Source organism: Saccopteryx bilineata, chromosome 7 (genome assembly GCF_036850765.1).
Source record: "Saccopteryx bilineata isolate mSacBil1 chromosome 7, mSacBil1_pri_phased_curated, whole genome shotgun sequence".
Taxonomy (NCBI): Eukaryota; Metazoa; Chordata; class Mammalia; order Chiroptera; family Emballonuridae; genus Saccopteryx; species Saccopteryx bilineata.
The window spans coordinates 8,182,664-8,195,497 of record NC_089496.1 but is presented as its reverse complement, the minus strand read 5'-3'; the positions used below and the strand labels follow the sequence as shown (position 1 = coordinate 8,195,497).

Genomic DNA, 12,834 nt, shown 5'->3' with positions numbered 1-12,834 from the left:
GTCAGAGGCCTTTCTGTGGGCTGAAACCGGAATCTCGGGGTCGACCCTGTGACCCGAAAAGCGGCGCATGGGGAGTGAGTGGGAGCAAAATTCCCTATGCTCAAACATTTCCGTGCAGGCAGGGTGCATCACTCGGAGTGAGAGGCAGCCAGCCTGATATCCTGGTTGGCGAGCATGGAGAGTGGGCGAGAGATTCTTCCAAGCGCCCTGGGAGTGGGCGCCCATGGTCCCGGACAGAGGGGCAAAGTCAGAGGCCTTTGTGTGGGCTGAAAGTGGAATCTCAGGGTCGCCCCTGCACCCCGAAAAGCAGCTCACAGGGAGTGAGTGGGAGCAAAATTTCCTGTGCTGGAACTTTTCCGTGCGGCCAGGGTGCCTCACCCGGAGTGAGAGGCAGCGGCCTGATCTCCTGGTCAGTGAGTGTGAAGAGTGGGCAAGATATTCCCCCAGGAGTGGGCGCCCTTGTTACCAGACAGAGAGGCAGAGTCAGAGGTCTTTGTGTGGGGCCGAAGCCCCACCTGATTATATTAGTGGCTCTGACTGATTGAGCCTTACCCAGAGCCTTGCGCTGAGTGGGAATAGAGTGGGGATTTTCCAACTCTTTGAGCCTCTTACTCTCCAGACAGAGGCAGCAGCAACCCCATAGCTGGATCATCAGGCTACTAATTCAGGAAGGAAAGACTAGGAGAGAGGCTCTGGGGATATGGATTCTCTCATTGGTGGAGCCTGCAAATGCTAATGAGCTTTGACTGCCAATGAGACTGAAGCCCAATATATGACATCACCATAGAGACTTATCAACTGCAAACCTCTACCTAAGCGTGCCACAGGGGCAGAACCTGGGGTACAGAGTCACAGACCAAGAAGAAGGAGAGAAAAGAAAAAGCAAGAAGATAACCTCTCAAAATCAAGAATAATCCACAGACTTTATAACCTATCCCATTTTATTATATTTGTTCATTTGTTTCTCTTATCCTCATGTCTTGATTATATTTTTCCTCTTCCAATTTGGCTGTTTAATTCTCTGCTGGTCTTACTCTCTCCTCTCCTTGAACTACACTACCCATAAGTGTTACATCCCCATTATTTTTCCTTTCTTCTTCCTTTCTCTCTATGAGGGTTGCACTCCAAAACCCTTAGCTCTCTCTCTCTCTCTCTCCTTTTATTCGTTTGTCTTTTTTTGTGTTTTCCTCTTTCTTTTTTTTCTTTCTCTCTTTATATTAGTTTTTTTTTCTCCTTTACTTTTCCTCTCATTCAATCCTCAATCATGAACAAATTACTTTGTCAGGAATGCAAATTTTTCTTTGTGGTGCTTTTGGGGTTTTTTACTTCGCTTTTTTAACTCACTAGCAGTGCTCCCACGCTGGCTCTCCATTTTATCTAGTTCTTGATCCATTAAATACAATAGTAATTTTTAAAATTTTTTCCCCTTTTTCCTGTTTCCCTCCTACTGCTCTAATCATATCTCTTAGTCAACCATCACCTAAAAGCAAGTTATTTTATTCTTGACCCAAATTTTTTTCTTTTTTGCATTTTGTGGGTCCATACCTCCTTTTTTGCCCCTTCATCACTTCTCCCCAACTCAGGCCTTCCATTATAGGTAGTTTTTGTTATATTTAGCACAATACACTTTACAGTTCACCACAAAATTTTCTCAAGAAGGAGGGAAGAGGAGAGGAGAGGGAAAAAAAAGGGGGAGGGAATAATAATTTTTTATTTATTCTTTTTTATTTTTATGTTTCAAACTATAATTCTGTATTAATTCTCATTAATACTATCAACAAAACCACCCTCAGATGCCATTAAGGAAAAAGAAATTGAATATCATGGATACAGAAGACAGAGAGGTAGCACAGATAGATGGGGAAAAATCTATAAAAAAAAATTTAATATATTGAAAACCTTGGACCTAAATGACAGAGAATTTAAAATAGAAATCCTAAAAATACTCAGAGATATACAAGAAAACACAGAAAGGCAATTTAGGGAGGTCAGAAAACAACTCAATGAACACAAAGAATATATGTCCAAGGAAATTGAAACTATAAAAACAAATCAAACAGAGATAAAAAACTCAATTCACGAGCTGAAAAATGAGGTAACAAGCTTAGCTAATAGAACAGGCCAGATAGAAGGTAGGATTAGTGAAATAGAAGACAAGCAATTTGAGGCACAACAGAGAGAAGAACAAACAGACTCAAAAATTTAAAAAAATGAGAAAGCCCTACAGAAATTGTCTGACTCCATCAAAAAGAATAACATAAGAATAATAGGTATATCAGAGGGAGAAGAGAGAGAAAATGGAATGGAGAACATATTCAAACAAATAATAGATGAGAACTTCCCAAGCCTGTGGAAAGAACTAAAGCCTCAAATTCAAGAAGCAAACAGAACTCCGAGTTTTCTTAACCCTAACAAACCTACTCCAAGGCACATCATAATGAAATTGGCACAAACCAACGACAAAGAAAAAATTCTCAAGGCAGCCAGGGAAAAGAAGAATACAAAATATCAAGGAAGGCCCATTAGATTATCATCAGATAGAAGAGAGTGGACCCCGATATTTAAAGTTCTGAAAGAGAGGAACTTTCAGCTACAAATACTATACCCATCAAAGCTATCCTTCAAATACAAAGGAGAAAGAAAAACATTCACAGATACAGAAAAGATGAAGGAATTTATCATCAGAAAACCCCCACTCCAGGAATTACTAAAGGGAGTTTTCAAACCAGATACAAAGGACAAAACAAAACAAAACCACAAGTAAAAACTCCACCAAGAACACAATAAAACCAAATTTAAACTGTGACAACAACAAAAAAAAGGGGGGGGGAGAGGACGGAGATTAACAGTAGCAAAGGACGATGAGTGTAAAAGTACTCACAAGATAGTGCACTATAATGAACAGGGTAGGAACCCTTTTCATTACTCAAAGGTAACCACCATTGAAAAAAACCACCACAGAAGCACATGATTTAAAAAAGATAGCAACAGAAGAAAGATGTATGGAATACAGCCAAATAAAAACAAAAGATAGAAAAACGAAAGAGAAGAATCAAACGAGACACAAAACTAACAGAAAGCAATGTATAAAATGGCAATAGGGAACTCACAAGTGTCAATAATTACATTAAATCTAAACAGATTAAACTGACCAATAAAAAGACACAGAGTAGCAGAATGGATTAAAAAAGAAAATCCAACTGTATGCTGCCTAAATTCATTGAAGCAACAAGGATAAAAACAAATTCAAAGTGAAAGGCTGGAAAACAATACTCCAAGCAAATAACATCAAAAAAAGGTAGGCATAGTAATACTCATATCTGATAATGCTGACTACAAGACAGCAAAAGTACTCAGAGACAAAAATGTTCATTTCATAATGATTAAGGGGACGCTAAATCAAGAAGACATAACAATTCTTAATATATATACACCAAACCAAGGAGCACCAAAATATATAAGACAGCTACCTATTGACGTTAAAACAAAAAGTGACATAAATACAATCATACTTGGAGACCTCAGTACACCACTGACGGCTCTAGATTGATCATTCAAACAGAGAATCAATAAAGATATAGTGGCCTTAAATAAAACACTAGAGCACCTGGATATGATAGACATCTACAGTACATTTTATGCCAAAGTAACAGAGTATACATTTTTCTCCAGTGTACATGGATCATTCTCAAGAATTGACCATATGTTGGGCCCCAAAACAACATCAGCAAAATCACAAAAATCAAAATTGTACCAAGCATATTTTCTGATCATAAAGCCTTAAAACTAGATTTCAACTGCAAAAAGAGCAAAAAAAAAAAAAAAAAAAAAACCCCACAAAAATGTGGAAACTAAACAACATACTTTTAAAAAATGAATGGGTCAAAGAAGAAATAAGCACTGAGACCAAAAGATAAACTCAGACAAATGAAAATGACACTACAACATATCAGAATCTATGGGATGCAGCAAAAGCAGTGATAAGAGGGAAGTTCATATCACTTCAGGCATATATGAACAAACGAGAGAGCCCAGGTGAACCACTGAACTTCACACCTTAAGGAACTGGAAAAAAAAGAACAATGACAACCCAAAATCAGCAAAAGAAAGTAGATAATAAAAAACAGAGCAGAAATAAATGAAATAGAGAACAAAAAAAAGTATAGAAAAAATTAATAGAACAAGGAGCTGGTTCTTTGAAAAGATCAACAAAATAGACAAACCCTTGACAAGACTTACCAAGGAAAAAAGAGAAAGAACTCATATAAACAAAATCCAAAATGAAAGAGGAGAAATCACTATGGACATCATAGATATACAAAAATAATTATTGTAGAATACTATGAAAAACTTTACGCAACTAAATTCAACAATCTAGAAGAAATGGATAAATTCCTAGAACAATACAACCTTCCTAGACTGAGGCAAGAAGAAGTAGAAAGCCTAATCAGACCAATTAGTAGGGAAGAAATAGAAAAAACTATTAAAAACCTCCCCAAAAATTAAAGACTAGGCCCAGGCGGTTATACTAGCGAATTCTATCAAACATTCAAAGAAGACTTGGTTTCTATTCTACTCAAAGTCTTCCAATAAATTAAAGAAGAAGCAATACTTCCAAACACATTTTATGAGTCCAAAATAACCCTCATACTGAAACTGGGCAAGGACAGCACAAAAAAAGAAAACTACAGACCAATATCTCTAATGAACACAGATGCTAAAATACTAAACAAAATACTAGCAAATCAAGTACAACAGCATATTAAAAAAAATAATACATCACGATCAAGTGGGATTCATCCCAGAATCTCAAGGATGGTTCAACATACGTAAAAGGGTCAACTTAATACACCATATCAACAAAACAAAGAAAAAAACCCACATGATCTTATCAATAGATGCAGAAAAGGCATTTGATGAAATACAACACAATGTTATGTTTAAGACTTTCAAGAAAATGCATATAGAAGGAAAATATCTCAACATGATAAAGGCCATATATGATAAACCATCAGCTATCATCATATTAAATGCACAAAACTGAAGGCTTTCCCCCTTATATCAGGAACAAGACAGGGTTGTCTACTCTCTCCACTCTTATTTAATGTGGTGCTAGAGGTTCTAGCCATTGCAATCAGACAAGACAAAAAAACAAAAGGCATTCATATCGGAAAAGAAGAAGTAAAGGTATCACTTTTGCAGATGATATGATCCTATACATTGGAAACCCCAAAGAATCTACAAAAAGACTACTAAAAACAATAAGCCAATACAGTAAGGTCGCAGGATACAAAATTAACATACAAAAGTTCATAGCCTTTCTATATACCAACAATGAAACATTTGAGAATGAACTCAAAAAAATAATCCCCTTCACAATTGCAACAACAACAACAAAAATACCTAGGAATAAACATAACAAAGAATGTAAAGGACTTATATAATGAAAACTATAAAGCATTGTTAAGGGAAATCAAAAAAGATACAATGAGATGTAAGAATATTTCTTGTTCTTGTATAGGAAGAATAAATATAATCAAGATGTCCATATTACCCAAAGCAATATACAAATTTAATGCAATTCCCATCAAAATTCCAATGACATTTTTTAAAGGAATAGAACAAAAAATCATCAGATTTATATGGAACTATAAAAAACCCCGAATAGCCAAAGCAATCCTAAAGAAAAAGAACGAAGCTGGGGGCATTACAATACCTGACTTCCCACTATATTATAGAGCCACAACAATCAAAACAGTATGGTATTGGCAGAAAAATAGACACTCAGACCAATGGAACAGAATAAAAAGTCCAGAAATAAAACCACATATATATGGTCAAATAATTTTTGATAAAGGGGCCAACAACACACAATGGAGAAAAGAAAGCCTCTTCAACAAATGGTGTTGGGAAAACTGGAAAGCCACATGCAAAAGAATGAAACTCAACTACAGTTTGTCCCCTTGTACTAAAATTAATTCAAAATGGATGAAAAACCTAAATATAAGACCTGAAACAATAAAGTATATAGAAGAAGACATAGGTTCTAAACTCATGGACCTTGGTTTTAAAGAGCATTTTATGAATTTGATTCCAAAGGCAAGGGAAGTGAAGACAAAAGTAAATGAATGGGACTACATCAGACTAAGAAGTTTTTGCTCAGCAAGAAAATCTGACAACAAAATAAACAGACAGCCAACTAAATGGGAAATGATATTTTCAAACAACAGCTCAGATAAGGGCCTAATATCCAAAATATACAAAGAACTCATAAAACTCAACAACAAACAAACAAACAAACATCCAATAATAAAATGGGAAGAAGGACATGAACAGACACTTCTCTCAGGAAGAAATACAAATGGCCAACAGATATATGAAAAGATGTTCATCTTCATTAGTTATTAGAGAAATGCAAATCAAAACTGCAATGATATACCACCTCACACCTGTTAGATTAGCTATTATTAACAAGACAAGTAATAGCAAATATTGTAGAGGCTGTGGAGAAAAAGGAACCCTCGTTCACTGTTGGTGGGAATGTAAAGTAGTACAACCATTATGGAAGAAAGTATGGTGGTTCCTCAAAAAACTGAAAATAGAACTACCTTATGACCCAGCAATCCTTCTACTGGGTATATACCCCCCAAAACTCAGAAACATTGATACCTAAAGACACATGCAGCCCCATGTTCATTACAGCATTGTTCACAGTTGCCAAGACATGGAAACAACCAAAAAAACCCTTCAATAAAAGACTAGATAAAGAAGATGTGGCACATATACACTATGGAATACTACTCAGCCATAAGAAATTATGACATCGGATCATTTACAACAAAATAGTGGGATCTTGATAACATTATACGAAGTGAAATATGTAAATCAGAAAAAAACAAGAACTGTATTGTTCTATACGTAGGTGGTACATAAAAACGAGACTAAGAGACATTGATAAGAATGTGGTGGTTACAGGGTGGGGGAGAGGAAAAGGGGGAGGGGGAGGACACAAAGAAAACTAGATATAAAGTGACAGAGGACAACGTGACTTTGGGTGATGGGTATGCAACATAATTGATGGACAAGATAACCTGGACATGTTTTCTTTGAACATATGTCCCCTGATTTATTGATGTCACCCTAGTAAAATTAATCAAAGAAAAAAAAAATTGCATCATGACCAAGTAGAATTTACCTTCATTATGCAAGACTGTCAACACTGAAGAAACAATTAGTGTAACACATCACATAAAGATGCTAAAGAAGAAAAATCACATGATCAGATCAATAGGTTTAGAAAAAGAAAGCATTTGACAAAATTCAATACCTATTCATTGTAAAGACCTCAACAAACTAGGATTAGAAGGCAACTTTCTCCAATTTATAAAGGATATCTCCAAAAACTTTAGCTAATAGCATCCTTTTTTTCTTTCCTTTTCTTTTTATTTATTTTTTTTGTGTGTGTGTGACAGAGACAGGAAGAGTCAGAGAGAGGGACAGATAGGAACAGACAGACAGGAAGGGAGAGAAATAAGAAGCATCAATTCTTCATTGCGGCACCTTAGCTGTTCATTGATAACTTTCTCATATGTGCTTGACTGGGGAGTAACAGCAGAGCAAGTGACTCCTTGCTCAAGCCAGAGGCCGTGTAGTATCGATTCAGGCAGATTTGTGGAGTTGGTTGTAGGAGCCTGAAAGAATTTTAAAATATGATTATTTAGTTTTATAAATTGTGATGATTATCACAGTTCAGAGTTAGAAGAGATGGAAATATTGGAGATTTGAGAAGGTAGGAAACCTTGAAAGTGTCATGAGCGAAACTGGTAATATGAGTTTATTAGGTACCTATAGACAGGTGTGGCTGTATTGAGCTGCTATTTGAAGCATGGTCATAAATGTGAACTAAGTTCAGAATGCATAGTTTTGTCATTTTCAACAGAAACATACTGGAGCTTAAGCACAAGCTGGTAGCTGAATGATAGTTGGACTAGATTGAAGAACCAAAGTAGGACAAGAGGATTTAGAAGAACTGATCAAGTGCAATATTGGTGGGTCATTTCTGTGGAGGTTCAACATGCCATGAAATATGCCCAAAAGAGTAGTAAAAATAAACCCTGTGAGCCAGAAATTAGTCATTAATGAATTTGAGTATGACAATAATAACAGCAATTTTTGTTAAAACCAGTGATTCCTCAAAGGGCAGGAATTTGTGAAGAAGAAAGGGAATTGGTAGGAGAGGAAGAAATGGGGAACAAGTCACTTATTGGATCTAGGTTCTCAGATGTTGGAATGTGTTTGCAAAAATAACCAACACATGGCCCTGGACAGTTGGCTCAGTGGTAGAGTGTCGGCCCAGCATGTGGAAGTCCCGGGTTTGATTCCTGGCAAGGGCACACAGGAGAATGCCCATCTGCTTCTCCACCCCTCCACCTCTCCTTTCTCTCTCTCTCTCTCTTCCCTTCCCACAGCCAAGGAGCAAAGTTGGCCCAGGGCATAGACGATGTCTCCATGGCCTCCACCTCAGGTACTAGAATGGCTCTGGTTACAAAGGAGCATCGCCCCTAGGGGGCTTGCCAGGATCTAGTGCATGCAGGAGACTGTCTCTCAGCCTCCCCGCTTCTCACTTCAGAAAAATATAAAAATAATAATAATAATAATAATAACCTACACATAAGTGTTCTTGAGGTAAAAAAAAAGTATTAGTGCAAGAAGGTGAAAGGAATAGTATGCAGAGAAATATTGACACATCTATATTATAATATAGTGTCATAAATGCTAGGATGGAGTATATGAAGGTTACTATAGATAAATCTAAGTTTGACTACAAAGTGCGGTGGGAAAGAGTGGCAGTGTGGACATGGATTCAGATCTTCAGTTTTATTTTTTTAAAGGTTTGTTTGTTTATTTATTTATTTATCTATTTATTTATTTATTTATCTTAGAGAGAGGAAAGAGAGACAGACAGAGATGACAGGAACATTGACCTGTTCCTGTACGTGCTTTGACCAGGATTAAACTGACAGCTTCTGTGCTTCAGCATGATGCTCTAGCCATCTGAGCTATCTGGTCAGGGCCAGGTCCTAAGTTGTAGAAGGGCAGAGACACAGGGAAAGCTGGTCCAGAAGGACAGAAATCTTGTGAGAAGACTTGGAGTATGTATACCATGCTTAATCTCAAGACTGTGCAATCTGTTTCCCACTGTTCTCCATCTATAAAAAGACACATAATTTTCGTGTGAACTCCAAAATTCTTTTACAAAGTTTCCTCTGACAGGTCTAGCTCATAAGGACCTTGTTGTTCTCGGAATTTCTATGAAGCTCTATACATAATGGCAGAAATTAATAAACTAAAATACATTATTATCAACAAACAATATTCTACTTATATCTATTTCCAGCTGGAATATGGGTTCTTGATGAGTGGAGACCTTGTTTTAAACTTCTTTATATTATTTTTCTTGGCATCAACTAGAAAATATTTTACTTATCCAAAGACATGAGCTAAATATAGTTTTACATAACGATTAGTTCTGTAACTCAGTAAAATATTGTGCTTTGATTTTAATATTTTAATTCCAATTTTAAATAAATTATAGCTAATTGCATATTATAATGGAAGAAATACTATAAGAGAATTTTTCATGTAGCATACGTTGCTGAATACCTAAATGGTGTAAGGATAAGTGGACATCAGAGGCCTCCTTAGTAACATCTCTACTGTATTACCTATTGACCTAATTTCACTATTTTTCAAACATCAATAGGAAAAATAGCAATAGAAATGTGAATGCCACCTCACTAGTACACACAATCAATATATACCTTTACAGGTATATCAGTCTTAGGATATTATTTTCTTCATCACTGATACCATATATGTCAATCACTTAAAGTTGAATGTTAGCTCTTTCCCCTTCAATTTTCATTTCCACTTTCAACTGGTACACATAAATCCTCTTATTTGTCTTTATGGGTCATAATTTACTATAATTTGTTTTGAAGTACTTTTTAATTGTATGTTATAAAAAAATAAAGGAGTAAGTACTGTAGTACCTATAAAATAATTTTTCTCTTCATTATTACCTATAAAATAATTTTTCTCTTTGTTATTACCTGACAGTTTCCATCCAGGAAGCAAATAGGGTTTTGTTTTTGGTTTTGGGTCACTAGTCAAAAAGTTTCCATGCCTTCTGAAAATATTAAAGAATTAATGGAAATATTTGTTTTAATCTCTAATACAGAAATATATTTTGGTGCATATAAACAATAAATGATTTAATAATTTATTTTATAAATACATAGGTAAACAAACATTACATAATGCTCTAATTAAACAAACCTTAAATTGGCCTTTGGTAACCTTTCATATATACTAAATCATAATCATTTTATGTTCTTAAGTTAGGTAGGTAAAAAAAAAAAAAGATAATGTTCTATTTAGATAGATCTTAATTACCTCTTGATATCCTCCCTTATATAATAAATCATAATCATTTTATGTTTTAACTACAGATTAATAAAAGTATTTCTATTATATTAACTTTAAAGAATTATTTTCTAGATAGATTTTTATGATGTTGCTTTTAGACATTTGTAAAAATGTCTAAAATTTATAAGTGTCATCTTAAATTCCTAAAATATTGTATTTGTTCTCATCCCTGTGATATTTGTGTCTCTTCATTGTGAAATAAATACATTTGAAAACAGTAATAACATTATACAGTTCATAACAGAACAACAGCAGTAGAATGTGATGCTCATCTGTAATTATGGTTCTGTTCTCTGCTGTGTCCTCATGCCTGGAGGAGTATTACATGATGAATACACGCTGTTGATGAAACATAGAGCTACCTAGAAACTTACTTTGATAAAGAATTGAGAGGTGAAATTAAGCCTTCTAAATACCAATCAACATTTTATGATTCTAAACTTGAAATTTAGTGAAGTGATAAGGCCAATCTTAAGGCCTAAAATTTTGTTCTGTAAAGCATCAAGATGGTTTCTACCTTGGTATCTGCCCAGGCTCATTGGTGGTAAGAGTTGGTAGGCTTTGCTGATGTTTGTGACAGTGGGGAAAGAATTTTGAAGTGGAGGGAGCACTACAGATAAAGGAACAATAAATAAATAATTAGAGAGAGAGAGAGAGAGAGAGAGAGAGAGCTTTTTTTAAAAAAAAAACTGAGTGGTTATTTTCTTCTCACAATTATCAAAATCTATTCCCGGCTTTGACATTAATCAAGTAGGATGATGTTCTTCAGTAAACAAACACCACAGACATACAAATAACAAAACTTATTCTTAAACAAAAGGCCAATTATATTTCCTATGTATATAAAATGAAGATAATATCTTTAAACCTCTTCAATAAAATTTCCATGAGAACATATCAGATCTTTAGATGTTCAGGATTATATCATATTACTCTGCTACTTCTGAATTCAGAAAAAATATTAAATAAACTAAAACAACCTATGGGTATGGTGGATTGCTGCGGGAGAGCTGGGAGAAATATCTGGTGTAACAAATACTGAGTTGTAGCATTATATATAATGCTTACATGCTCCTCCTGGCAGTAGCACATCCACACAGCCCTTTCCAGGGATGTGACCTCAGGTCAGAAATTCATTATAGAGAAGAATGGGTAATGGGTTCAGCACAGATTTCTAAAACCACTCATTACACTTTCTCAGTTTACAATATTTTTCAGATAAATGTTTTTTAGCTTGAACCATTTGAATGATCACTTAGGGAGAGTATTAGCTTTAGTCCCAGAAGATCATGTTTAACATCCCTTATCCAAATGTAAAACAGTGATGCTGCTATCTTTCTCTCCGCTTTGTAGTGACTATCAGCAAATATCTACAATGTACACAGTAATAAAGGCTTAATACATTTTTCCTAATCTTTCTTTCCACTTCATGGTCTTTTTAAGGCATTCTTGATGGACTTTATAAGCAATAAGTGAATTCAAATAGAAACAGTAATTCAAATCTTACTCTTTGAAGAGGCACCATGCAACAGCATAGACACACAGCAGAAAAAGAACTCCCGTTAGAGTTAGCACTGCAGGAAACCAGCTGTCTGGACTCCAATAATACGAAATCTTCATTAAGATAGAAGTAGTAATCTGAGAAATATAACAACTATTTACTAAGTATTAATAGCAGTCCTGTTGACAAAATCATGAACAGTTTATGCTGAGAAGAGTATTTTGTGTATTTTACTTTGTTTCTTTTTATATTATCAAAATTAGATTATCATCTGATTCTTATCTGAGAGAAACAAACAAAAAAACCCCTCTGATACAGTATCTTAAAAGCTATAATAAACTAACACCTCCTTCTGTCACCCAAAACAAATGTCTTTCTTTAGGAGCAAACATCTTTGTTCATAATATTGGCTCTGACCAGGATCGCCTTTCCTGTCATGGTGAACACTTGTTTACTTATCAATGTTCTCCGTCGGTAACTTTGTAAGAAGCCTAATTTCTTGGTAGAAATTACTACGTCTCCTTGTTCATATTTTTATTGTAATATCTAGAGTAATGTGTCACAATTATTTCCTTTAATTATGATTATTCAACATCTATTAAACAAAGACCATGAGTTGCTCATCTGTAGAGACAGGGATTCTATATAGTTCTCGCCACAGCGAAGATGTCAGGGAAAGGCAAATATTATTTTTAAAATGGGTCATTGTCCTTTTGAATTTTTTTTTCTCAGCTAAAATCCGATCTAAAATGTTAGCATTTAAAAAGCAAGTATTATGAAACTTAATGTCGCTTACTTTCCATGACTAAGCAGCATGGTATTCCAGCAGATGGCAGCACAGGATG

At 35.2% G+C, this 12,834-nt stretch overlaps 1 protein-coding gene across 1 annotated transcript in view; it reads right to left on the bottom strand.

The window, feature by feature from the left end:
• Positions 1–10,133: 10,133 nt before the first annotated feature.
• LOC136310520 (cadherin-related family member 4-like) overlaps positions 10,134–12,834 on the bottom strand; it is a 140,598-nt gene continuing 137,897 nt past the window's right edge. Inside the window, exon 20 of the mRNA XM_066239233.1 lies at positions 10,134–10,189. Within this exon, the coding sequence (XP_066095330.1) occupies positions 10,166–10,189 (24 nt within the window). The 3' untranslated portion in view covers positions 10,134–10,165. The remainder of the gene's footprint in view (positions 10,190–12,834) is intronic.